The sequence below is a fragment of the Lonchura striata genome, chromosome 1, assembly GCF_046129695.1.
Source record: "Lonchura striata isolate bLonStr1 chromosome 1, bLonStr1.mat, whole genome shotgun sequence".
Taxonomy (NCBI): domain Eukaryota; kingdom Metazoa; phylum Chordata; class Aves; order Passeriformes; family Estrildidae; genus Lonchura; species Lonchura striata.
In genome coordinates, this window is record NC_134603.1 from 73,622,706 (window position 1) to 73,650,185 (window position 27,480).

Consider the following 27,480-nt stretch of genomic DNA (forward strand, 5'->3'; position numbering starts at 1 on the left):
TACCCTTCAAAGCATGCTGCAAGTCTGTGCGAGGAAGGTGACAGTTCCTGCTAAAGACATTCCAGAGACTCCTAAACCACCAACAAAGAGAGTAGCCTTCGTTGAAGCCGTGACACCGCCAGCCACCCCTTCTCCAGATCGCCGCCCTACAGGAGCACCCCCGAGGGGACAACAGCACCATCAGGCCTGCAATCTATGTAGGCAGAAGGGACATTGGGCTTCCCAATGCCCGCTGAGGGACGAGTTTTTTAGGTTTAAACAGCAGCGACAAGAAAAGAGTGCCCCCAACTCGGGGGGAAAACAAAAAAACTGAGTCATCAGCGCAGTCCCTCCCTGCGCGAGGACATAAATATAGTGGGTTCTATAACATCAGAGGAGGGGAGGGATGACTACCTGCAATGCCCACCTGAGGACATTTCACTGAACTTGACACACCAGATTATGGCTGACAAACCAGCCTATATGAGAGAAGATGTGGATTTCATTCCCGCTGCTTGGCTGGGTCGAGGCCCGAACCAGCCCAAGCCGATACTTAACATCGTATCTGGTTTCTCCCCATATAGGTTGGCCCTGACTGAGGCTCTGCACCTAAGGGACAGCGACTGGCACTCCATCGCCGTCGACACAGAGGACCCAGGAACCTGGAGGAACCTCCACAGTAAGTACATCGTTCTTGGGGACACAAAATTCACGCCTCTCGAAGTCACTATTGCACCATCCCTGACATCCAGGAACACCGAGCGATTAGTGATGTGGCTGCACTGCTCCCATCCTCCGGTCTTCCTTCCCAAGGGCCAAATCATCGCCCAGGCCATTCCAGCATCTGGGCCTCCGGCACACCCTGAGGATCTATGGAAGAAGTCAGCGAAGAAGAGCTACCAGGTGTGCCAGGCCCAGGTCATAGGGAAGGAAAGACCAAAGCTCTCCTGCTATATGCGGAAGGATGGGGAGTACAAACACCTAAGCGGTCTCCTGGATACAGGGGCAGACGTGACAGTCATTCCTGCACGGGATTGGCCGTCACGCTGGGAATTGCAAAACGTAGCGGGGAAAATTCAAGGTGTAGGGGGTTCTCAATTGGCAAAGCAATCAAAAAACACCGTAAAATTTGAGGGGCCGAACGGACAATCGGCCTATTTACGCCCGTTCGTATTAAATTACACGGAACCCTTATGGGGGAGAGACCTGATGGCCCAGTGGGGGGTCACAATTGACATCCCGACCCCTCAAGTTTGTCGGGCAACAGTCACTGAGGAGCGTCCTACCCGGAAACTTAATTGGCTCACAGGTACACCAGTGTGGGTAGAGCAGTGGCCGCTCAATAAACAGAAATTAAAAGCGCTTCAGGAGCTCGTGAAGGAGCAACTCGCCAAAGGGAATATCCAGGAAACAACATCCCCCTGGAATTCCCCTGTCTTTGTCCTAAAAAAACCTGGCAAAGACGAGTGGTGCCTCCTTCATGACCTTCGCGCCATCAACAATGTAATAGAAGACATGGGTCCTCTCCAGCCAGAGATGCCGTCCCCCACGATGTTACCAGAAAATTGGGAATTGGCTGTCATTGACATCAAAAATTGTTTTTTCCAAATTCCCCTACACCCTGATGATGCGCCACGGTTCGCCTTCTCGGTTCCTTCCATCAACCGAGAAGCCCCAATGGAGAGATACCACTGGAAAGTTCTTCCCCAAGGCATGAAAGTCAGCCCAAGCATTTGCCAGTGGTACGTCTCTTCATTGCTGTCCCCTGTGCGTGCAGCCACCGAGGGTGTGATCATCCAGCACTATATGGATGATATTCTTATTTGTGCCCCCAACAACGATTTACTTACACACGCGCTTGAACTGACAACCAGTGCGTTGGTTGCTGTAGGGTTCGAGCTGCGAGAGGATAAGATTCAAAGAATGCCACCTTGGAAGTACCTGGGTTTGGAGATAAACAAGCGGACCATTGTTCCGCAGAAATTGGCCATAAAAAATTCAATTCGGACTCTAGCCGACGTGCAGCAGCTGTGTGGGTCTTTAAACTGGGTGAGACCCTGGTTAGGTATTAACAACGAAGACCTAGCCCCTCTTTTCAATTTATTGAAAGGGGGGGAAGAGCCTAGTTCTCCCAGGGAACTCACTCCAGAGGCCAAAGCTGCTTTGCAGAAGGTTCAGGAGGCAATGTCTGCCAGGCAGGCCCACAGGTACGATCCGGGCCTGCCCTTCAGATTCATCATATTGGGCAGACTGCCACACCTCCACGGTGTCATCTTCCAATGGGCAGACACCCTAAGAAAGGGCAAGGATCAGGACAAAAGGGACCCACTCTCCATCATAGAGTGGGTATTCCTGAGTCATTCACGATCCAAAAGGTTGACACGGCCACAAGAGCTGGTGGCAGAGCTAATCCGCAAAGCGAGAACGCGGATTCGGGAGCTGGCGGGGTGTGACTTTGATCACATCCACATTCCTTTGAAATTAGAATCGGGCCAATTCACAAAGGCAATGTTAGAACACCTGCTGCAAGAGAATGAATCATTGCAGTTTGCACTGGACAGCTACACCGGAAAAATTTCTGTTTTGAGACCGGCCCACAAAATTTTCAATTCCGAAATCCAATTCACTCTGTCAACAAAACAAATTCAGAGCAAAAAACCCTTAAAGGCTCTAACAGTTTTTACGGACGCGTCCGGAGGGTCCCACAAGTCAGTAATGACTTGGAAAGATCCTCAAACTCAGCAGTGGGAGGCAGATGTTGTTGAAATAGAAGGATCCCCTCAAGTAGCTGAGTTGGCCGCAGTCGTTAGAGCTTTTGAGCGGTTCTCTGAACCTTTTAATTTGGTAACTGATTCGGCCTATGTAGCAGGTGTAGTGTCTAGAGCACAAGATGCAATCCTGCAAGGTGTCTCCAACGGTGCCCTTAACAGGTTGCTCTCTAAGCTGATAAGGCTAATCTCCCACCGAGAGCAACCATTTTATGTGATGCATATCAGGTCACACACCAACCTGCCGGGGTTCTTGGCCGAGGGCAATCGCCGTGCCGATTCCCTCGCTGCCGCCCCCGCACAGCTGGCGCCGCTCCCGGACAAGTTCCAGCAAGCAAAGATCAGCCACCAGCTTTACCACCAAAATGCGCCTGGTCTGGTCCGGCAGTTCCATCTAACCCGGGACCAGGCCAAGGCCATTGTGGCCACATGCCCGTCCTGTAAGTCGCTCCCACTACCATCAGTGAGCGCAGGGGCTAATCCTAGGGGTCTAAAGTCCTGTGAGGTGTGGCAGATGGACGTTACTCATATCCCCTCCTTCGGGAGGATGAAGTACGTCCATGTCTCCGTAGACACCTTCTCTGGAGCAGTTTTCGCCTCTGCCCACACAGGGGAGAAGGCCAAGGAAGTAGAGAAACACCTGATACAAGCCTTCTCCATGCTAGGCGTCCCAAAACAGATAAAAACAGACAATGCCCCCGGGTACACATCCAAGGAATTCGCAGGCTTCCTGCAGCAATGGGGAATAGAACATAAAACTGGCATCGCCTATTCCCCATCAGGTCAAGCCGTGGTAGAGAGGACTCATCAAAGCATCAAAAGGATGCTTAAACAACAACAGTCGTCAGCTAAAAATGAGTCCCCCCAGGTTCAGTTAGCGCGGGCCCTTTTTACCATCAATTTCTTAAACTGTTCCTTCGAGTGCCTCAACCCCCCCATCACGAGGCACTTTAATTCCTACGAGCAGAGCAAGGTCAGGGAAAAGCCGCCAGTTCTCATTAAAAACCCTGAGACCTGGCGACAGGAAGGACCCTATGACTTGGTCACCTGGGGACGGGAGTACGCTTGCGTATCCACGCCCTCAGGCCTGAGATGGGTCCCTTCCAAATTCGTCAGACCATATGTCCCTAAGACCCAGAAGAGAAAACCGGACAGTCCTCAAGTTGGGTACGCCGCCCTCCGACGGCGGAAAAGGTCCCACTCACCTGGTCCCCCCTCTTCCCTCCCTGGCTCCTGGGATTCTCTGTTCCCCTTTGAGTTAGACCTCCCCTACCTCGACTATTAATTTCAGTTGCTTTCTAAAGAAACAGGACTTTTGCTGCTGCTGGGACTCATTGTGTTTATTACAAGCTTTAACATAGTGATGAACTGAAACCCTTGAACAAAGAAGGGTTTCAAGAAGAAGAATTTCCAGAAAAAGGAAACATCTAGTTTCAAAATGAGCCCAGTGACTGTGAAGCCCCCGTTTAAAGACTTACTTTATCCTCTTCACCTTTCTTTCTTTTTAAACAAAAAAAGGAGGAGATGTGGAGTTGCGTTATGTATATGTTTTATTATCCCTGTATTATGTATTGGTTTATTCCTTTGTACCCCCGTGTGCAACTTGGTTTATCCCCAGTTTTCCCGCCTTGTCCGCCCTTCCCGCCTTCCCAGTATCTATCCATCACCCTGAAAGAGGCATTTTACCCCCCCCCGGGTGCCTTGTCTATCACTCGGTGCCCCTTCCCATCCATCCAGAAGCTTCTACTCAGGGCACCGGGTGATTGGGCGAGAACCTGGGGCTCCCCCCATATCCTTCCCCCATTGGACCCCACCATATCCCCCCATCCCGGAGCCACCCCCTATCCCTATCCCCATTGGTCGTTGGATACCCCTCCCTTACAGTTTATAAGCCAGTGCAAGCACCTTGTGCTTGTTCCTGTTGGCTGGCACCGTTCTAGGATATTTAGCCCCGTTGGGCTACAATAAACTCGGACTTAGCCCCCAGCAGGATCCGCTCTTCATTTACCACCGCGAGGCTTGCTAGCGCTGCCCGGAACCCACAAAGGCACTCTCCAAACCCCAGCTGGGACCAGCGGAGGGTGCCTCCATCGCCCGCCCTCGCCCCACAAGAGCTAGCCGGGGCTGAGAGAAAAGGGATTTGGGGCGGGAGCGCGGCAATACTGTGCCTGCTTTGGGTTTGAGTAGAAGGTTGAACTAGATACCTGCTGAGGATCCTTCCAAGCCAAATTATCCTATAATACTATGCTTTAAGGCGAGAAGAAGAACAAAGAAAAAAACCTTTTAAATTATCACAGAAGTGCATTAAGAAAAAAACAAATGCTATCTTCCTGACAAGTCTAGGTTGACTGAACAGCTGAATTCTTCTCAGTTCACTAAACTGTCTTCTAAATGCATAGCTTGTCCACACTTCTTTTAATATATTCAGTTCAGTAACTCTCCTTGTTTCAACTTCTATTTCATAACTCTCCACATCAAGTGAGAAGACACAATATAGAGAAACATAGGCATGAAAATCCAAGCAATTCTCTTATAAGCATAGTTGAGATAGACTAAGCATCAAAATTCTGTTTCCAGAAGATCAACAGACAACAGGCTAAATTCCTTGTTAGCTCTAGCATAAACATTCCAGTTCCAGTGGATATTTTTCAATTAACTCATTTTTCTTCACTATAGCAGTGCTTTCTCACATAAAATCTTCCTATTCCTGCTCTCCTAAATATCATCCTATAATCTGTTTTCTATATGTTATTCCCACCTACCTGTCTAAGTCTAATAGCTGCTTGTAGCTTTTCCACAACTCTCTCCTGCAGTTGATTCCAGATGGTGGCTGTGCTATTGTTTGCTATATAAGATTTACACGCTGTGATCATCTGATTGGTCACCTAAAAGCAGTTTTAACTTCATGAAAACAACAGCATTCCAAGGCAAAGCAGATCTTGCCATTCTCTCTCCCATTCCTCTGACTCCACTGACCTAAAGCCTGACAAATAGCAATACCAAATACCAGACAGACTGCCTTCCTTGCAACACCCGGCCTCCAGAACATGACACAACAAAAATGCTGTTGGTTAACTATGCTCATCCTCAACCTACACATCTTGTACCAACCTTGAAATAGTGTTGAAGGGTACAAAGTCCTAAGACTTCATCTCTTCTGAAAGCAAATGTGAACTCAAGAGCCCATGAGAGTATAAATGATAAAGAATATGTTGTCTTTCTAATCCATTTCCTTCTTTTTGCAAACATGTGGATGTTTAAGGGCAATATGAATTTAATGTATTTGGTTGTACAAAAAAAACTCCATTCATAACAGACAAAACTTGTAAAAAATTCCTCTCTGCACATCAGAGGTCAGATTTAAGTCTGAGAATGTTCCTATAACTGCAAATTATAGACAGTGAAATAAATCCTAAATTTGAAGTAGTTTATCACTATTTCCACTTCTTTATATATTAAAAAAGCATCATTAAAGTGACTGAAGTGCTGCTTCCCTAATTGCTTGGTTCCTTTGTGTTTTCTCTAGCACCCAAGCAACAACACAGAAAACAATCCGGGAATATTTATTTTCCTGCTGAGCACCAACCTTCACCAACAGTGAGAAGATCTTTTCAGAAGTGTTATAATACTGAGAGAGACTCTGAATCATTTTAATTGCATTTATGAGCTCTGGAATAGCATCCAGAATGGACACCTGGAAAGAAACACACAGATTGAACTCTGCTCAATATCTCTATTACCCCCCATTATCACAACACCTAATTAGTGAATACAGGAGAAGCATGAACATTGTCTTTGGAATGGTTCTGTCCCTGTCTACCTGGGCCTCTCTTGCAGAGCTGCCTGTCTTACATCATTCCCCAAGCTCTACAATTTAATTTTGGGAAAAAATTTCCACTGGAGTCTTGCCTGGAAAAATCCAGATCAGTGAGTGAAATTTGGTAGAAGTAAAGGCTTTCTTTCTTTCTTCTTTCTTCAAAAGAACCACTTTTTTCACCAAAAAAAAAAAATGTTTATATGCTCAGTTGCTAAACCTGATGTAAGCTTGCATGCAAAGATGACCCCTTCACCAAGCTTTTGCTCTGTTTTCATGGGCATCATAACCCAATAACCATTCAATAGAGAAACTCAAATAGCAGACTGGAAACACTGAAAGAACAGACTGTTCTAATATCACCCAGTAAACAGAAACAAGCATGGTTGCCCAGAGCACTCTTTGGAAACAATTTGGTTTTGGGAAAAGTTTCAGAGGAGAGAGGGGAAGCTAGGACAGGTCAAAGTTTTGAGTCTTCATGGCTATCAGTCATATTTCTTTGACTAGCAAGACACATACAGTCAGTTGCAAAACCAGTTTTATTAAAATCAATTATTTGCCACTTATTTAAGTTGATAATGGGAGAGAGAGACTCCTCCAGTCTTGTACTTTAGGGTGGCTGGTTTTGTTTATTGCATTTTATGCTTGCATCATCCTATGCATTCTCATACTAAAGTATAAGAAGGTGATTTATAATTATGTCTTAATATTTACATAATCTTACTTATGCAAAAATATTTTTTCCCAACCCAAGAAGCTGAAAATTGCTCTAAAAATGTTAATTTGGCCATCAACACAAAGACAAAAGATCAAACTCTGTCTTTAGCATAACCTTAGATATACTTTTCTTTTTAATCGTAAGGAATTCACTTTCTCCCATAGGATGGAATCCCATCTGTTCATCAGAACTAAAGCTTTACAGATACTATGGTATGAAAATAACAAGTACTTTATTTTGTAGCCATAAATTCCCATTAATCCACTTTTACCACAACTACACAAAATCTCAAACTGGAGTTGCATATGTAAAATTTTTTGTCTCATTTCAAAACTCATCCTACAAAATATATTCATGTTGCTTGTCTCAAGACATTTATGTTAAGAATTTAAAAGTTTTAATTACAGGATCACTATTGTATAATGGGTCATAATATTTTTCCAGAGAATACAGATATTTCACATTATCTTTAGCTTCATTTGCTGCGTCTGTGATGCGAATATCCAATGCTCGCCACTTCTAAGAATAGAAAGTCAAAAAAACAAATAGAAGTATGCATTTCAGAAAAAAATGTTTTGAGATCATTTTGGTTTGTCATTAGCTTCCAAACACATTCAAAATCATAGATCTTTTACTTCAGAATTATACTTGTCCTGTTTCAGCAACTTGACTGTGAACATACAGTTGGTTTAGACCACTCAGCTAAATAGTCAGTGGCAGTGTGCAGTCAAGCTGCTGTAAAATATATGAGTTATGGTTATATAATTATGTATTTGTTCCACATCTCATTTTGATGAGACAAGATTTTTTGGTTTATTTACTTATTTTCTGTTGGTGATGGGACTTTAAATTTGTTATATGTCAATGTAACAAGTTATGATTCCACAATCAATTCTGACAGGCACTGCAACAACATAAAAACAAGGCTTAAAAATGGGGAGATTCAATTTTTTGTCGTTAAATATCCAGTTCATTAATTCAATATTCTGATTTAATAATCAACTTTTCATTTTTAATTATTTATTTCTGTTGAGCCATGTGGATGAATTACATTATCAGCCTTTAGACTTAGGGGATTCCCATTTTTTTTTTCAATAAATTGAACTAGATATAAACTTTATCTACTCAAGCTAAAGAATAGAGAAGATAAACAAAAGCCAAAGATGTTTCAATGTTTTCCCCACCAGCATTGTTACATACATTATCAAAATGAGCTAGGGTATAAAGAGCACTTCTAGTATCTATATCTGTTGTAATTTAAAGTAAAAACCTTCAGCAGTTTGGATTTAGCAGCAGTGAGTACTCCAAACACTCCCTTCATATCTGGGCTCTTCAGCTGCTCCATAAGGTAGTGGAATTTTGACAATTTCTTTTTCCAATAATCAAGCTCTGCTCGTGGTCCAAGGTCATCTGCTTCTTTTCTCAACTGGTCATTTTCTGCAAGAACCTTTTATCATACAGTAATGTGAGAGATGCTCATATTTTTATCTGCAGAGCTAGCATGGATTGATTCTACTTTTAACAAGTGGTATTAATCTCGCCTGATAAATTACCTAACTTAACGTCCCCCTCATATAAGAAACTTGATCTTGCTTGGTCCTTTTATTTCCAAGTTAAAGAAGAGATTCTGTTCCTTCTGTTCCAAGACCACTGTTACAGGCAGTTACATTTTCTGCAAATAACCTGCAAAGCATGTTTCAAAGTACAAATGTGACCACTGTGAACGGTGTTCACTCAATTACTGTGGGTTTTTTTTTGTTTTCATTAAATCCACTGGGAACTACTAACTGTTTTGTAGTTTAATAACAGGTAATTATCAAAGTCAGGGGACTAAGTTTCCCAAACCATGTATCCCGTATTAACAAGCCAATGGAAGAAGCTCTGAGTAATATTTCCACTGAGAAGCAAAAGCACAAAAACTATACCAATAATGCTTTAAAATAAAGAGATTGAATTCATCCAAATTTATAGAAAGGTAGCTATAACACCAACAGGATTAAACTCATCTGCCAAGATGCAGACGTTGTCATATTTCACATTTGTCCCATGTATCACCTGCACAATTTGTTTGGTCCATTCTCTCATGCAGACTTCTATTTTTTCAAGAGCCTCTATGCTGTTAGCAACCATCAAGTAATCTGAAGGTCCTCTTAGAGTATTCAGATCATATGTTTCACATTTCTTCAGGCTGACCTAAAATATAAGTTTTTAAAAGATGAAATGCTGAATGTTCATGACAAATAAGCTAGGAACTTTCAAGACTAACTCGTTGCCCTGCTTGGGGTATCTCACTTCTTATTCCCAGCGCAGTCTAAATTAAACTGGTTTGAGCCAGAAGTGGAGTCCAGAATTTGAAGAATTCACCAACCAGGCAGCTATGCTCTCATGCTCTCATTCCTTCATAAAAGCTGAGTAGAATCCAACCAGATAAATCAACAGTTTCTCTTACATTAACCATTCAATATTTAAGAGTGACCACAGCCATTGAGGAGACAAGAATTTAATAGCTCTAAAGAAATGGCCCCAGAATAAACAAGAACAGAAGCATCTACAGAACTATTAAATCCACAGATCAAAGAATAATGAGTTACTGATGACAATAAACAGAAATGTTAGGTTATTTTCCAGTTTAATAAAAACAAATTGTATGAGTAATCTATGACAGCAGCTAATTCAAAAGGTCCAGAGCTAGAGACATTCTACAGCTAGCTCACTTTCTATTTCCTACATGAACATAATACCTTTTCCAACAGACTTTGCTGAGTTCCTGATAGGGCACTAACAAATGCTTCATGGGCATGAAGGAAGTCATGCTTAATATTGGGAACTTGTTGAGGTTCAACCCAGCCACTGTCCATAGTCTGTAAGGCTGGAATGAATATTTCTGATATCAACTGCTCAACACTTTTTAATAAACCATCTTGACCTATATCCAGCATATTAAAATTTACTTCCTGTAAAAGAGACACAATAGAAGGGGTCTTTCAGCAGTAAAAACTTCATCATATACATATACATATACATATACATATACATATACATATACATATATTTACATATACACTCTCAAAAGTAAAATATTTTTTTGTTTTTCAAATGAATTTGCTAGTTTCTTTTTTAATTTAGCACCTTAGTATTTAGGTATTGATTAATTACTCTGCCATTACAGATTGTCTTAAATTTTCTTCCTCAGTATCATTTTTCATATCAATGATATGCATCAAGTTGCTCCCACAAGATAATATCTGTATTTCCATTTCCGTCCCTTTTTGTCCTGTTTCATTTAATCCATCAGTGTTCTTTTACTCATTCCCCCATGTCAACAGCTGTCTAATTATATGCAGAGATCAAATAAATACCCCATGGTAAAAACAAATTTTAAACAGCATTATGTACAGAGAGGAGTAGCCACTGCCTTATTTGATAAATATTCTCAGTTGTGACTGATTTAGAAAAACTAGATCTAATGAAGAAAATTCATACACCAGTTAAAGCAACTTCTTTTCCCTCTGTCACAAATACTTTCAGTTTCTTCTTCTTGGTCAAATGAGAGTTCATTCCTATTCCTGGAAGGCCAAAGTACTCTACAGATTCAAACAAATAAACAATTAAGACCCATGATCATTTATTCAAAGAAAAGTTCTCTACACAAACAGTTCAGTCATTATTTGTGCCTCTCTGAGTCCCAGTCTCCTGGAGGCATCTCACTGAACTACCCACAGAAAGTATGCAGCATTCAGAGTCTTCATGTCACAATAAGAAATATTTCATCTAGTTTTGCCATTCTTGCATCAAAAGCCTTTTATTTCTATTAATTTATTTGTTTTTTCTATTCCTTCTAAATAATGGTTCAAACTCAAGGTCCTTTTATAGGGTCAATCATGCAATTGGAGATAATCCTTGAAAAAGAAATGTTAAAAATCAGAAAATGTAGTGATGTATTTTACCTTAGAGGACCTACTATCAACAGTCCTTCTCTAAAAATATGCAATCATAAGGGGAAAAAAAAAAATAGGGTGCTTCTGAAAACAAGGAGAAAGGGGCCATAACAGGTTCTTTGGGGCAAAAGCAAACAAACAAAAACCAATAAGGAAGCCACAAGGGACTTCCTTGTCCATTCTTCCCCCAGCATGAATATACTGCTCTCATGTTCAGGCTGCTGGCAACACTTGTAAAGGGTCACTAAGAAGAAGCAGTGTCTTTGGGGGTAAAATATTTCTCATATGTTTTTGGTCACAATACCTCACACTACCTTGTTACTAGGTTTTCAGTATTACCTCAGAGTAAAATTGTATGCATACACATCTCAGTGAGGCACTACTACAACAAGAAAATGAAAAAGTAAGTTGCTCCATTTGTGCTTTCTACTTCATAAAAAAGGCTAAAAGATCACCAGAAGCTGGAAGAAAGACACAATTATCCCTCTTCCATTAATAACAAGCCTCAGTTACACCAAGATAATGAACTACTATTCCAGAAAATCTTGGCTCCGCCCTCCAAGATGAGATCAAAACAACTATTACACTTCTCTCTTTCCAAGTATAGAAATTGCCTATATTTTCCTCATCTGACAGCTATTCTCAGGCACTATAGTTTGCCAGGAAAACCATTTAGAGATAGAATGCACAAAGGCTGAAACAAATTCTGCTTTTTAATGTTCATGACGGTGTTCTGCACTGCTCATTTGCTATCTCATGAACTCACAGAAATGTTGGAAGGGACCTTTGGGAGGCCCTGAAGCCAGTGTCCTGTGTCACCAACAACAGCTCAAATCATCTAGAGCTTTTCCTGGACTGAGACTCAAAAACCCCAAGGACAGAAATTCCACAACTGACTTGAAGTAACCTATTCCCATGCCAGGGGGAGGGAAGGTAATTCCTATTACCCTCCTGGTGAAGAAGGGTCTCTTGGTGGCCATTTTGCAAGATGTGGCTTTATCATTGAAGTTATCATCTGCACCCACTGAGAATAGTTCAGTTCTGTCATCTTTGCAAGCACTCTTCAAGCAACTGCAGGCTACTATTTGAGTGCCATTCAACCTCTTCTCCCTTATCTCATTCTTCATGTGCCCCGTGTCCCACCCTTTCTTACTGGTCTTCCACTGGACTTTCTTCAGTTTCTCAACAATATTAGCACTGAAATGTAGCATGCATAAATTGAAGGCACGCTGATGGAAAGAGAATACGAAAGAAAACAAAGCATAAAAACGCAAACCACAGCCATGTTTACTTTAGTGTCAGGAAGTAAAATATCTACTGCTGTCTACCCAGCTTTTTAAAAAAGTGATATTTTTCAATGTCTCAGTATCTGAATTAGTATTAGCCCTCATGCAGTCACAACCAGATCACATAAGCCATTCTCTTTTGTCAAGTAGCTTCTACTTATTTTAATTTGCTAAACTAGATTGCGATATAGTCTCACAAATGCTGCTGGCAGCCTTATGGAAACAATAACATGCAACCTTGCTGTTGCTAGGACTCTTGAACCTCTCTGTACTCTGTACTCAAGGACTGGGAGACTTCACACTGTGGTTTCACTATGAAATACAGTCCCAAGTTTTAGCACATTAACTATAACCACTGGAAAGAAGAAATTCTAATCAATTTAAAAATCAATATAATTACAATAGGTCTTGGAATTAAGGACACTTTTGTTCAAATTAATTAAAAATGCTGAAAAATATTTTTTTCAAGGAGACTTGAGTGATCTCAGGTGTGAAGTCTAAAAACTCTCTCACCATGAATTTAATGGTAATATTAGTTCCAAAGTATACTATGAGCTTCACTTTCAAATTCATCAGATTACCTGGTTTCCATCAAGAATAGCATCTTCTGCTTTGTCCAGATTCACACAAGAGGCAATGATATCCAGTAAGTAATCATGTCTGCCATCCAGATGAGCACGTTTAGCCTCCCTCTCATCCTTGAGCTTTTGCTGTTATTAAATACAAAGTGAACAATGAAATATTCACAATCTAATTTGAAGGCAAAATTAAAGAAAACTTTAAAATTTATGTTTAAAATTTATTTTTGAAAGTAAAGGCTATTACATTCAATCCACACTTGTGATTTATGTTTTTATTGCACTCAAACGAAAATTTTAAAAGCAGCCTTTGTTACAATTTTACAGTTTGTTGCTGGTGTTCCTTTTTAAGATTTATCACGACATTTCTATCATAAGTAATGTTGTACAGAAAGCTAATTTGTTGAAAGGCTTTGTAGGAAAATAAGTATTTAGTATGTACAGGTCCATTATTCTGCAATTTACCTTCAACACCCTAAATCCTTCATCTCAGCTTTTAAGTCTAGTCACATATGACCATCAAGTCAAGACAGGATTCTGACTGGTCTTTGTTATGAGTGGAAGATAGTGGAAGATAGCACTCCCTAATAAAGACAGATGCTGCTGCAGGAAGCTAGGGTTTTATACATTATCTCTTTAATATAATGAGAAGTAAAACAAATTACAAACAATCCTACTCTTCTAATTAAATTGAAATCCCATATGTAACACACCTCATTACATTATAGACAAAATAGCCTTCTGGAATAGTTACTGGTATTATTGTGCTTGTGGGTTGCAAGATTCAATATCATTTCACTTTCAAAAGAAATTTAGAATGATGTTTCATTGGTGGTAAATTCAATCCTTATTTTCCTGGTGATTAGGAGAAAACTAGTAACTTTATAAAGTATGCATAAGTGATTTATCCACAAGCTTTTGCAGAGCCAAAAGGAACTGCATAATATACTTTATAGCCTTATGTAAAAATCTTTCCTACTTTCTGAAGGAATTTTCAAATACATGGTAAACTTGTAACTACTACCATGCCTTCATAAATGCTGAATACATTTGAAATATTTCTTTGTATAAAAGACAAACATACAAATCCTATTCTTTACAGAGATATGTCTGAAGAACACAGAAGCAGATTAATTCATACATGTACTTTGTGCTATTTTACCCCTCTCATACCCTAACATGGTCTCCAGTTTCCTGAAAGTGAAGTGTCATCACAGGACTGGATTTTCCTACCTGTTTTTAAACATAAGCATAAGTTTTCCTCCTTGTTAGACATGCTAAAAGCAACCATTTTTTTCTGAATCAGCTTCATTCACACTAGATGATAACAATAGAATCCTCAAAACTATTGTTCCTGTAATTTGAACACAACTGATAGGGCATCTTTAAGAAAAAAAAAAAAAAAAAAACTCTACCAATTAGCTTCTATTTAATACAGAAAGAAGCCTTTTGTTTTACCTAAACTACAGACTACCTTTGTACTCTGCTTGTGTTTCCAATATAGAGCTCCAGGTATATTACTATACAAGACTACATCTTACACTGTTTTTTAAGTAATCAGCTCTACCTATACAGATGCTCTTTACAGGTTCATAGCCTCCATTTCTTCCACAAGTTTCTGTTTGCATAGGCTGAAATCATGAGCATATTCTTCTCAAATTAAGCAATCATTCCCCAACATTTGTTTCTGGTTTTTAAAACTTGTTTTAATTGCTGTGACTCAAGCCCTGTGACACATATATAAACTACTGTGCATAGCTATTCATACAGCACTGGGCAATATTTGTTGTCTAAATCCAGCAACAAGAATATTCATTAAGTTATCACAAAACTTTAAAAGTCTAATTAACTTAAATTACTTAATGAACCATGCCTAGAGAAATGGGAAACTTTTAAATGGTAAAGCTATAGTTTTATGAAGATTAAGACTTTAACTTGTATTTATCATGTCACTACTGGAAGGTCTTTGTTTTGATATGTTGGATATTTCTATTACTAATGCAAGTTTCACACATTTTTTTCCTAAGGGTTGCTAAAATGCAATGCAAGAACACTCAATACAATTCAAGCTGTCATGCTTCTATATTTTGAGGAGTAATCATTTTCAGAAACTTCCTTCCCAAATGAAATGTTGCTCAATCACAAACTCACACATTAGCTGTTGCAGTCATTAGAAGAACCTTCTGCCTCACTTTTAGGTTAAAAGTTAGGTTTCCTCTACTTGTCTGTGTAAAACATAATTCTTTAGGTTGTACACTAAAAAGTAGAGAAAACCTAACTTCAGTACTTTCAAAAGCAAGCCACTAATTTATGTACTTAAAAACACTAGGAGGCTATGCTGGAAACTGTCTTCCAGTCTAGCTTCTGAGCTTCTATTTGCATACTGCTAAAAGAACGAATTTTAAAGATATTCTTCACTTAGGATTAGGAATCTCAGAGAATTAATTACAAGAAAATGCTGAGCTTTCTGCCGCTCATTCTTCCCTTTCCCCTTTAGCTAACCTCACATCTCACTTCAAATCAGCATTGTTGTTGTGGCCTAAGAGTTTTTGTAATTTTATATCCTGCAGTATTCACTACAAACGTACATAGGCCTAAACAGAATCTATATCAAAAAATATTACCCAATAATAGGCAGCTCTATGTAATTCAAAATTTCATAGAACACTGAAAGACTGAGATTTGAAGATGGAAGGATGCTGAAACACACACAGGATCATTTATTAGGTAAAAGAGAAATTGCTGTTACATGCAATAACACCAACATGCAAATCCTGACTAGTATCACCAGCAACTCTGATCAAGGTCATACATCAAAGCCTCTTCCTAATGTCCCATGATGTAGGAGGATGTGGTATTTACAAGAGATAAACACTGTCTCAGTTAGATATCTGTAAAGATTGTCTACGTTTTTTATAGTACAGCTTCAGCTCAGTTTTTCATGTAAAGAACACAGGCAACACAGCCAAGTTAGTTTGGGTTTCTTTAACCACTTATGGTTATGAAGGTGTGAGAGGTCATAGGACACAGTCCCACAGCAGATGAAGGTCCAAAGCTAAACTCGTTAACTGAAAAGTCCTTTTCTGGTGATTAGTCCAGTTACAACATGTAGCTTGATTTATGTTACATAAAACCTTAAAATTCCTTAATCCTAAACACTAACAATTTGGCACAGAAAACTAATTTCAATAGGCATCTTCTCCTGAAGCAAGAAAAGGAAGAGATTCCTAAATCTGTCTTTCATATACCTAAACCCATAAATATCTCACCATTAGTGTTAAGAAATAATTTGAGATTAAATTAAAATTTTCAAAATGTTTCCTAGCTGCTAAAAAAGTATATACATTTAAACAGCAGGTACTAAAAGAGCACAACTCAGAGATGCAAGGGGTTCATTTTTTGAAACAGCAGGCTTAGAAACCAGCTATTGACTATTGCCAGCTGCTCCATTACAGACTGTAGCTACAGATGCAGATACCCTGAATAGAGTTAGCAAGAATGTTGTTTAGTATGCAAGGCATATGCACACAAGATAAAATTTGTTCTGAATATTCTTTATCCAGCAAATGACACATTTTGTTGTCAGAATACTGCATAACGCTGAATTCAAACATGCTGAAATCAAAGTCTTAAGGATGAGCAAGATTTTACAGGGAAGTTCAATAGTGAAAGAGTCAAGAAGTAACAATGTTTTATCGTTCATTTACTGTCTTATCCAAAATTTATTTAACCAGCGTGGAATTCCTTTGTCTTTCTTTTAACTTGCTGAGATCTTTTATGTTACATAAGCTTTGCTCATGAATTTCCCATCAAAAGTAAACTGCACACCATTTCAAATATTTTCAAGCACCCCGAGTTTTTAATTTTCAAGTTTCAATGTTTTTATTTCCTCATTCCAAAAAAATACAAACCCTAAAGAATTAGGGCAGTTCCCTTATCTAACTCTTAAACCTCAAAAATAAGAGCTCTGCACATGTCATCACATTGCATTAACTGAGGAACAGTTTCCTTAGATAACCAGCTTTTAAAATGAGTCTAAGTATCTTAATGACTTCTATAGTCTTTTGTGTTTTCTCAATGTTAAATATTGCCTTCAAAATTCTATTCCCATCTTAGAAGTATGGGGAGAGTGAAGTTACATTTCTGTTTTCCTTCATGGCAGAGTCAACCCATGTTTTGTTGCCACATCTAACATCAAACTCTTTAGTGTACTAATATAGCATTTGTGAAATTATAACATTACCAGACCATTGCAACAATCTGGGCAAGATACAAGCACACTAGCCAAATGCATAAACACCTCCCAGTGCAAATTTGCCTTTCAAAACAAATTGTGCAACTAACATCATCCACTTATGCCTATTTTAAAGCACTTTTTTTCTGTGCCCTCCCCTCTCAGTACACATCATTATTTATTAGTCTAAATATAGTTAAAAATTCCGTTTTCCTTACCTTTATCACTCTGCCAATGCTTCGTTTCCAAAGTTGCTTTCTTCCGGCTCCAAACATTGTACTATTCAATATAAGCATCAAGCACTGTTTTTCAGGAACAAGCCCTAATCCATGGGGAAAGCTTCTACATTCATCATTTTCTACTCCCCCCAGCATTTTGTTTGCACTTGTTTCTTTCCTTTCAGTAGCAATGCCAAAATAACTCTGGAAAATATAGTAATGACATTAAAAAACCAGCACCTATTAACCTTATCTCTGTATTTAAAATTCAGTTCTAGTGTGCATACAAATTGCTAGAAAATTAAGTTGCACTACCACAGAAACAAGATGTCTCTAGCCACCAGAATTTACTGCCTATAGATTAGGCCTTGAAAGCTACTGCTACCAACCACAGTGTTGTTAAGGTGATACGGTTTACATACAAACACGGTTGGATACAATTCATCATACTCAAGGGCACCATAAGAATTTGCAGAAGTCAATTTTACAACTGCTTCCCTGATTTGTGTTTAGCCTTCTGAAGCAATCCTTGTGTCAACAGGCAACTTTGTTTCCTTGTCACAGGTGACTGTTTAAATATACAGCAACAGTCAAGCAACTTTTAAATATGTTTTACCTACAGGTAAATTACTAAGTTTTCTATTCATGCTTTTATACAAGTATGTTCAGTTATACTTATTTTTCAGTTGTACAATGGGTGCTTAATACAGAAAATTTTCTTCAGCAAGAAATGTTAGGGTTTTTTCCTCCTAAAAGAGCACCTACAAGCACCTACTGTAGTCAAATCCAGCTGTGCATACATGTTTCAAAGAGAAAGACTGAAAAATTACATTTAGGGTAAAAGTAAACATCCACAGATTTCTCTGAACCCTTTTCAGTGTTACCATTTAAAATTAAATATGCTATTAAATATTACATATAAAGTTAATTCCTATGGATATATTCAAACCACTGAGGAATTAATTATTTACATTCTGTTGGAAAAAGTCCAGAGGAGAGTCACTAAGCTGATCACAGGACTGTAGCAGCTCTCTTGTGAAGACAGGCTGAGAAGGCCAGAGCTGTTCTGCCTGGACAAGAGCAGACACTAGGGAGACCTTCTAGCACCTACCATTTCCTAACAGGGGCCTGAAAAAAGGCTGGAGGGACTTTTCACAACAGCATAGTAGTGACAGGACAAGAGGGAATGGCCTTAAGATGCAGGACAGCAGGCCCTTCACTGTGAGGGTGGTAAGGAACTGGCACAGGTTGCCCAGGGTAGCTGTGGATGCCCCAGTCCTGGATGTGCTCAAGGCTGGCTGGATGGGGCTCTGAACAATCTGGTCCAGTGGAAGGTGTCCCTGCCCATGGCAGAGAGATTGGGACCAACTGATCTTTGAGGTTCCTTCCAACCAAAACCATTCTGTGGTTCTATACTTATTTGCATGATGTATGCGATTTCTAAAGTAAAAGCTCAGCCCAAGAGGCTTAACTTTGCCATGCAGCAATAAAAGTTCTTTTTTAAAAAAATGAGGAGAAAAAACCCTTACTTATATCTCTTGAAAAACTAGCTAAAAATCATGCATCTTTCTCCTCAAATGCTATTAATTCATAGCAAATAACTTACAGAATCACAAAATTATGAGAATTTTTAAAAATTTCCAAAAGTTACCTAGACCAGTCCTTTGCTCAGAGCAGGTCCCATTAGAGTGGATTGTTCAGAGATGTTTGCAGACTTAATATCTCTAAGGGTGGAAATTGTGCAACCTCTGGGGCTACATAACTGAGCCCATCATAACTTGATCATCCAGCATAAAGGCTGTTCCCATCTAGCTGAAATCTGCCATGTTCCAGTTTGCGTATGTTGGCTCTCATTACCGCAAACCTTAATGAAGCATTAATCAAGAGTTTAGCACTGTTGTCTCTCTACCCTCTCATTAGACAATTATAGGCTGCAAAAGGTCTCCCCTTAGCCTTTTCTTCCTGTGGCTAAACAAGCAGAGTTCTCTCAGCGCCCACCACTGCTGCTTCCCATTTGTCTATACAGCCTACCATCTCACCACAGAGGGCAATCAGGCTGCTCATGAAAAATGTGACACTGGTAAATCTGTGATGTCTGCTCATAATCAGCTTCTTGGTGCTGCGTGTGCCATGAAATGCTTCCAGAACAGTTTGCTTCACAATCTTACCAGGAGCAGCTGACTGGTGTGCCATTCCCAGGATCCTCCTTTTTCTCTGCCTCGTAGACAACAGGACACAGTCTTAAGCTGCACCAGCAGAGGTTTAGGTTGGACATTAGGAAGAATTTCTTCACAGAAAGGGTGACTAGACATTAGAACGGGCTACCCAGGGAGCTGATGGAGTCACTGTCCCTGGAGGTGTTTAAGAAAGACTGGGTGTGTTACTTAGTGCCATGATCTAGTTGGCACGGTGGTGTTCAGTCCTAGGTTGGACTTGATGACCTCAAAGGTCTTTCCCAATCCAATTGATTCTGTGATAGGTATAACATTTGTCTTTTTCTAGTTATCAGGAATCTCCCCAGATCATTGTGGCCTTTTGAAGAGAGATGGGCCTCAAAATGACACTGGTTTCCTCTCTCAGGACCCTCAGGTATATCTTATCTGCCCCCATGGACATCAATACAACCAATTGGTTTAAGTGCTCCCTAACACTACCTTTGGCTACCACAGATAATCCCTCATTTTTGTTCACTATGCAATGAGGCTTGAAGGTCTAAAAGAGCCAGAGGGAAAAGCCAGCTCATGAAAACTGATTTAAAAAGTCACTGAAAACTTCAGCCTTCCCATGTTCTTTGCTCCTTAGTCTCCTGTTCCCCTGAGCAGTGGGCCTACATTTTCTTCTGCTGCTAGTGTATTTAAAAACTATATTGTATTTTCCCTTTGCCCTCCTCACAAGTTTGAACACCAGCTGAGCTTCTTAACCCTATCTCTGTGAACTCAGACATTGTGCCTATATATCCTTCCTGGGTGGCCCTGATCCTACTTCGTCTCAAGCTTCTAAGGAACCTTGCATGTTTGTATTCATACCCTCTGTGTTCATCCATGCTGGCCTCCTACAAGGTCTCCTCTTCATTCTGCACATTGAATGGCCTCTCTGTGTGTTCCAAGGATGTTATGCTTGCAGGTCACAAAGCTTTCTTCAGCCCTGTTTCCTACTAGGGAAGTCCTTCATGGGTTCCCACCAAGAAGATTCCCTTAAGAAGTCAAAAATCTGATGTTCTAAAGTCCAAGGCTCTTTCAGGGTTTTAAGCTCCACAATCTCATGATCCCTGAAGATAAATCTTCTCTCAACTTCCCCATCTTCAACTAGTTTCCTTGTTTGTAAATGGCAAGCCTAACAGAGTATCTGTCAGCTCATTTATCATTTCCAAAAAGAAATAGCCTTCGAACTTTAGAAGTTAATATCAAATAATCACAAATCATTACCTTACACAGAAACTCTCCCTGCAGCTGTAATATATCCTCAGAACCTTTGGGGCAGCCTGCATTTACTGTACTAGATTATACACTGATATTGATTAGAGTTATTCAGAGATCATTGAGGTTTATGGAATTTAACTTCCTGTGATCTTCCATCTCATTAAGTTATATAAAAGAAAATGGAAAATAATTAAGTGCTTGAGACAGTACTTGACTGCCATCATCAGGTCACTGCTGTCCTCGGGTCAAAAGCCAGACTTCCAGCAGAGCCACTTTGACTTTGGCTTAAACTGTTATAAAAATACTGCCTTAGGAATTTGCTTTACATCCACTAGAGCATTAGATTGGATAGCGTATAATGGCTATGTAAACGGGTCAAATAATCCAGGTCAATTTTTTTTCAGATTTTTAACCAGAATTGTTCTTGCTGAGGCAGAGCTTCACAAAGACTCCTTGTTCTATCCCAGTACCAGATTTGACCTATAGAAAAAAATTTATAATTTGGGAAAAAAAGAGTTTTCTCGCAGATTTTAACCAACTTTAAAAAAAAAAACTCCTCTTTTACCTTTATTTTACTGGTGATACACCATCAGATCTGTAATTTGAAGAACAAATTTCCTCTCCAGATGCTTCAGGTGTGCAAGATCCATGGTGAAGTTGGATTCATTTTAATAATTTAATTTATACATTAATGGGGATCTTGTATTATAACTGAAAATTTGAAGAATAATTTTAGTCTGTCATATGTCTCTGGCTAACCTTGGCTCTGCTCTGCACCCACCAAAGTATTAAGTCAGATCTGGGGTAAATTACTGCTGTGCAGATGAGTAAAAAACTATGAAGCACACAATCAACTGTGTCAGAGAAACACTTTTCAAACTAAAATAGTGAGTTCTACTATTTTAGGAATTATGAAAGTTCATTTCTCAATGCCAAAAGACTTTGTTCATGTTTCAGTATCAAAATTAGTAAATGGGGTAACATCAGACTGGAGATCAGTCACTAGTGGGGTTCTGCAGGGCTCCATCCCCACAGCACGATGGGAAGAGTGGCAGACACTGCTTTCTTCTCTGTGGTGACAAGTGACAGGACCCAAGGGAATTGCTTGAAGCTCAGTAAGGGGGAGATTAGGTTGGATGTCAGGAAAAGGTTTTTCACCCAGAGGGTGATTAAACACTTCAACAAACCCCCAAGGGCAGTGGTCCCAGCACCAGCCTGACAGAGTTCTAGAAGCATTTGGACAAGGTTCTCAGGCACATGGTGTGAATTCTGAGTAGGGCCAGGAATTGTATTCTATTATCTTGATGGGTCCCTTCCAACTCAGTATATTCTATGATTCTATGGTGTTTATTGTTAGTGTTATATGGCACAGTTTTGGCAACGAGGGTTCTTTTACTGGGCAATAGGAGTAGGAGATAGTAGTTAGCTACCATCTAGTGGTTAAAAGCTGAAAGTGTACATGAATTTCATGTTTTTTTTCACAAAATAATCAATATAAAATTTGAAATTGAAATGTTCTTTACAGACATGATCACTGACAAATCACAGATGAAAATCTACACTGAATCTACCTGGAGGAACTTAAAGCAAAGGATATTCTACTCTGCTGCATTCTCTTGATACAGCTACAATGCAAATAACCACAGCTAAAGGTAGGCATTACCTTGAGCTGCTTTCAAAGTCAAATAAAACTGAGGATTTAATACCTTGAAGGCAAGGATTTTTAACTGCTCTGCTGAGAAAAATTAAAACTTTAATACATTTAGTGATTTCCTGCACTAGTAGGCATATAGATCACTTGTCATTCCAAAAAAATGCTTTTTGTCTTAAAATATCTAACAAGTGTACAATTTGTCAGCCATCTAATATCTTCATCTCAAAGATATTAAAAAAAATGAAAAAAGAGAGAAAGAAAAGTTTTCATAGCTTAAAATTACACTTCTTACTTGCTTGATGAAGTAATAGATATGACTAAGACATTAACCATGTTACATTGCTATTCAATAAGGATTTTATGTGAAAGATAGTACTGCTTAAAGAACAAGCCTACCATGTAGGAAGTCCTAGTCTAATTCCCTCTTTTACTTTAGGCAAAACATTTATTCTCACAGGCTATGCTTCCCTATTTGATCCACCACTAACAAAATAAAATTTAAAGATAAAACACATAATTATATAATTGAGAGATAAATAATTAGCCTTCTGTTTACCAGGAAAAACAAGATGTGTGGACAGAAACTTGCCATTCAGGTAACCCTGGAAGTTATAAATTTTCCATTTTAAGGAACTACAAAACCTCACACCTTCTCTTTCCTGTTTCAAATTATGTGGACATTGTACCCATCATCTTAGCCAGCACAAGGATCAAAGGCAAAAATACCCTACCTCAGGATCTTCATACATCCCTAGCCAAACCAATCAGATCTTCAATATCCCTAGAAATGCAGACTAAAGAGAATTATAAATTCTCAGCATGCAAGTGAACACCAGGAAAGAAACAAGGCCCACCCAGATTCACTGGAAGATGAGAACACTCCTGAAATGAAAGGAATGATTTTGGAAGAAACAATTTGGATAAACTTTGTGGCTTTTACTCTTAAATATTAGAGAGGAAGTTTTAAACCTAGACTGAAAAAATATTATCAGGCCCTAAAGGCCATTTATTCTCAAAATACATATTCACTAGTGTGGAGTACAGGGAGCTAATGACATGATAAAGCAGAGGGTTCCACCTGTCACACTGCAAGCCATAGCAAAAGGCTGAACAGTAAAGTGTTGTCCTTTTGAACAAGGTGGGAGAAAACAGAAAACTAAAACAAGGACATAACTGCTTTTACCTAAGCAGGAAAAGTCCCAGGAACAAAGCTGGGGGATCAAACTAAGAAATGGCTGTAACAATAGCACTAGAAACTACTGGCATTAAGGAGGGTATCCACTGGTACCTTGTGCCATACATCAAGGTATTTATTACATAGGAAATGTTGAAAAGTGCACTTTTAAACATTGGTTTAAAAGATTTCAGTGTCCAAACAAGTTAGCGAGGCAACCAGAGCCCAACAGTATAAAGTTTCAGTCACAAACAAGATAGACACAGCATATGATATTACTGTCTGCCTAATTTGCCTGGAAATATTGACTGTGACATGCTGACAGTGACAAAGGGGGTGCCCATGGCAGGGAACAGAATCAGCAAGTAACTTCAGCTGTATTCATATACACCTAGGAAATACCATTTCAGATTGCAATCCTGATACTAATTTTTCAGACATTGATAATAGAAAGTTCATAATTCAAAAACACATGAGGCCTCAGTGCCTAAAAAGGCACAATATCAGGTTCAAAATATTAGCGTTCAAACAAAATACAAAATTTAACAACTTCACAGCTGTAGAGGCCCAGAGAACCTGACTGGTGACAAGATGCATTGTGGTGATTCATCCCCACACTCCACCCAGGCCTTATAGCAACCTGAGTGGTGTCCATTTACATGTTAACACATCATAAGAAAGAACTTCTCCTTTGCTGGAGAAGGAAGGCCAGACTTGAGATAAAGCAGCACTTTTCCCCGAGAAGGAACCACAACACAGTACAGAACAAGTGCAGCAATGAGTGGGCATGAACTATAACATGGGAATGAGACACCAGTGACCCCCCAAAGCCCTCCAATGCCTTTTCAGAATGGCCTGCACATGATAACTAACTGACATAGAAAGAGAGAAACCGGTCCATAAAAAAGGTACTTTCCCAATCCTGGGCAGTGTCCCCCCAGGACCCTGGATGTCTCACTGGTGGACTGACACAGATAGATCAATTCTTATCTGTTGGATCCATGCTGGAACCAGAAGTGATGATCATTTTCTCTCTTTTTCTCTGTTGTTTCCTTTCTTTAATTCTTCTCTCCCTCTTTAATTTCTCTTCCTTTTCCTCTTTCTTTTCCTTTACTTTCTCATTTTTTTCTTTAATTAATCTCTCTCTCTTTAAATTTTTCTGCCCTTTCTGCCACACTCTTTTATCCAAACCCCTGTTGGGTGTTAATGTAGTAGGTCAGAGACTTGCACACCAATTTCCATCCAAGTGTGTAGTTTACTAATAAAATTTTCTAATTGTCTGCAGACGCACTTACATTTTTTTGTTCCTCTTGACCAAAGAACATTTACAAATCTTAGGGGCTTCCTTCCCCTTAAGGGTGGGTCATCACAACAGCACTAACAAATGCTTTAGAAAAGCCAATGCATCTTCAAACTGGGGAACCACTAAAAGTAAGAAGATAGAAATAACCGCCGAAATAATTAAATCTTTGCAGACAACATGCAAACTATTTAAGAACATCATACTGAAAAAAGAGCGCAATTGCACAGCTTCTACCACGGAAAAAATTGAGAAAAATCATTAGCCAGTCAGTATAGCTAAAAAGTAGAGCAAAAGCCAGCAGGTATCCTCCAAAAAGCTGGAACAACAAAGACATGGAAAAAATCCAGATAAATTATAACCTGACAACTTAGACAAAGATGTAATTAGGCAAGATGAAGCAGACTGAATAATATCTGTTAAGAAATACAAAGTGGTGATAATGAGGTCCCTGCCATGGTGCACCACAATAATAGGAAAATTCCCACAATGTCTTAAAAAAAACCATGGCATTGCAAGACTTGGGAGGGCTGCTGGATAAAAGGCTGGACATGACCCAGCAATGTGCTCTTGCAGCCCAGAAAGCCAAATGTGTCCCAGGCTGCATCCAAAGCAGTGTGGGCAACAGGGGAGGGAGGGAATTCTGTCTCCCTATTCTTCTCTGGTGAGATCCCAACTGCACTGCTGCAACCAGCCCAGGAGAGACATGGACCTGTTGGAGTGAGTTCAGAGGAGGGCCAAGATTATTAGAGGGATGGAGCACCTGCCCTACAGTGAAAGGCTGAGAAAATTGAGTTTGGTCGCCCCGGAAGAGAAAAAATGTTTTGGGGCGACTTAACTGTGGCCTGAAGAGAGTTAACGAAAAAGACAAAGAGGGGCTTTGACTTCTGTCATGTAGTGACAGAACAAGGGGAAATAGAGTCAAACTGAAAGAGGTTAGATTTATATTAGACATTAGGAAGAAAATATTTACTGTGAGGAAGGTGAGATAACAGAACAGATTGCCCAGAGAAGCTGTGGGTGCCCCATCCCTGGAGGTGTTCAAGGTCAGGCTGGATGGGGCTTTGTGCAGCCTAGTCTACTGGATGGTGTCCCTGCCCATGGCAAGGGGGTTGGAACTAGATGTTGTTTAAGATCCCTTCCAATCCAAACCATTCTATGATTCTATAAGAAATCAATAGAAGAGTACTATATTTTTGCTGCAGAATTCAGTCTTTTCTTCACAGAAATCTCCCATTAATGAGGCAATATACTGGGGCCAGGTTATGAGTTTATAAGCTAAAAAATAAAAAAAAAACTTGTCATTTTTTTCTAAATGAATGAAAATTAATGCCTCAGATGGCTAGATGCCCAAAAATTGCAAAGGAACTCAAACAAAAGAGTAAAACTTCTTAATGTGACATGTACTCTGCATCAATAACAGAGGACTGGGCACTAGCTATTAAAATAAATGCACACCTTCAGGGTTAGCTGAATCAGAAACACCTGACAAGGAAGCCTTGGCAGGTAAAGTAACAGGCAATATATTAAAGCATATAATTAAGAGGCAGCTCAAATTATTTAATTTCCAAAGGAAAACCCAAAAAGAGTTTTGTGAAAGAGAGACACACTCATCATGAACTGCTGAGGTTCACTAAAGAGGTTAATAACCATTAGTAAAAAAGAAGATTGAGCTAAATTATACAAATTTGCAAATAAAGCTTTCAGAAAGATCAGCTGTCAAGTGCTTTTAGGAAAAGCATAAGGGAAATGACCTTCAAAGATAGAGACTTGATTAAATGTTGGAATGGAGAGGATAGGGAAAAAATGAATAGTTAGATCTTACAGCAACAGTTTTAAGGTATAAGTGGAGCGCTCCAGGCATCTACGCAGTCAAGTGAAAAAAGGAAAAGCAACAAGACTGACATCTGCAGACAAAAGTATGTTATTCAAGGTAATAAGGAAGAGCACAAAGAATTACAGAATCTTCCAAAACTGAGCAACTATGATGTTTTAGAATGGCAAGTGAAAATTCAGTGTAAGCAAATGGGAAAATAACAAATCTAAACCAAAATTCACATCACAATTATGGTCTCTGAACCAATCATTACCACCATGAAGCTTATTTCTACCTTTGTAAGCAACTGGCTAACATACAGAAATTAGTAATCATCCTAATTTAAGGGGTCATAATCACTACTAGTTAAAATTTCCCTTTTTCATTAAGTGTGAGATAAATGCACAGTCTAAAAAATACAAAAGATTACTGGAGACAAGTTTTTAACAACATTTCCATATTAGGTATATTAGATGATGAAATAGAAAATTGTGCAAAATGCGACTTCTTCTATCACTAAAAAGGTCAAAAACTTTATTTGTACTTTTTCTAGATCAGCATGGGAGGCTGGGCAAACTCATTAT

The 27,480-nt window shown here is 39.5% G+C and overlaps 1 protein-coding gene across 1 annotated transcript in view; it reads right to left on the bottom strand.

The window, feature by feature from the left end:
- DNAH5 (dynein axonemal heavy chain 5) overlaps nucleotides 1-17,602 on the bottom strand; it is a 127,811-nt gene extending 110,209 nt beyond the window's left edge. The window contains 10 exon segments of the mRNA XM_077788575.1: nucleotides 5,510-5,632; nucleotides 6,334-6,441; nucleotides 7,685-7,798; nucleotides 8,550-8,726; nucleotides 9,335-9,472; nucleotides 10,021-10,233; nucleotides 10,676-10,863; nucleotides 12,371-12,446; nucleotides 13,085-13,213; nucleotides 17,534-17,602. Coding sequence (XP_077644701.1) covers nucleotides 5,510-5,632; nucleotides 6,334-6,441; nucleotides 7,685-7,798; nucleotides 8,550-8,726; nucleotides 9,335-9,472; nucleotides 10,021-10,233; nucleotides 10,676-10,863; nucleotides 12,371-12,446; nucleotides 13,085-13,213; nucleotides 17,534-17,590 — 1,323 coding nt within the window. The 5' untranslated portion in view covers nucleotides 17,591-17,602.
- Nucleotides 17,603-27,480: the final 9,878 nt, after the last annotated feature.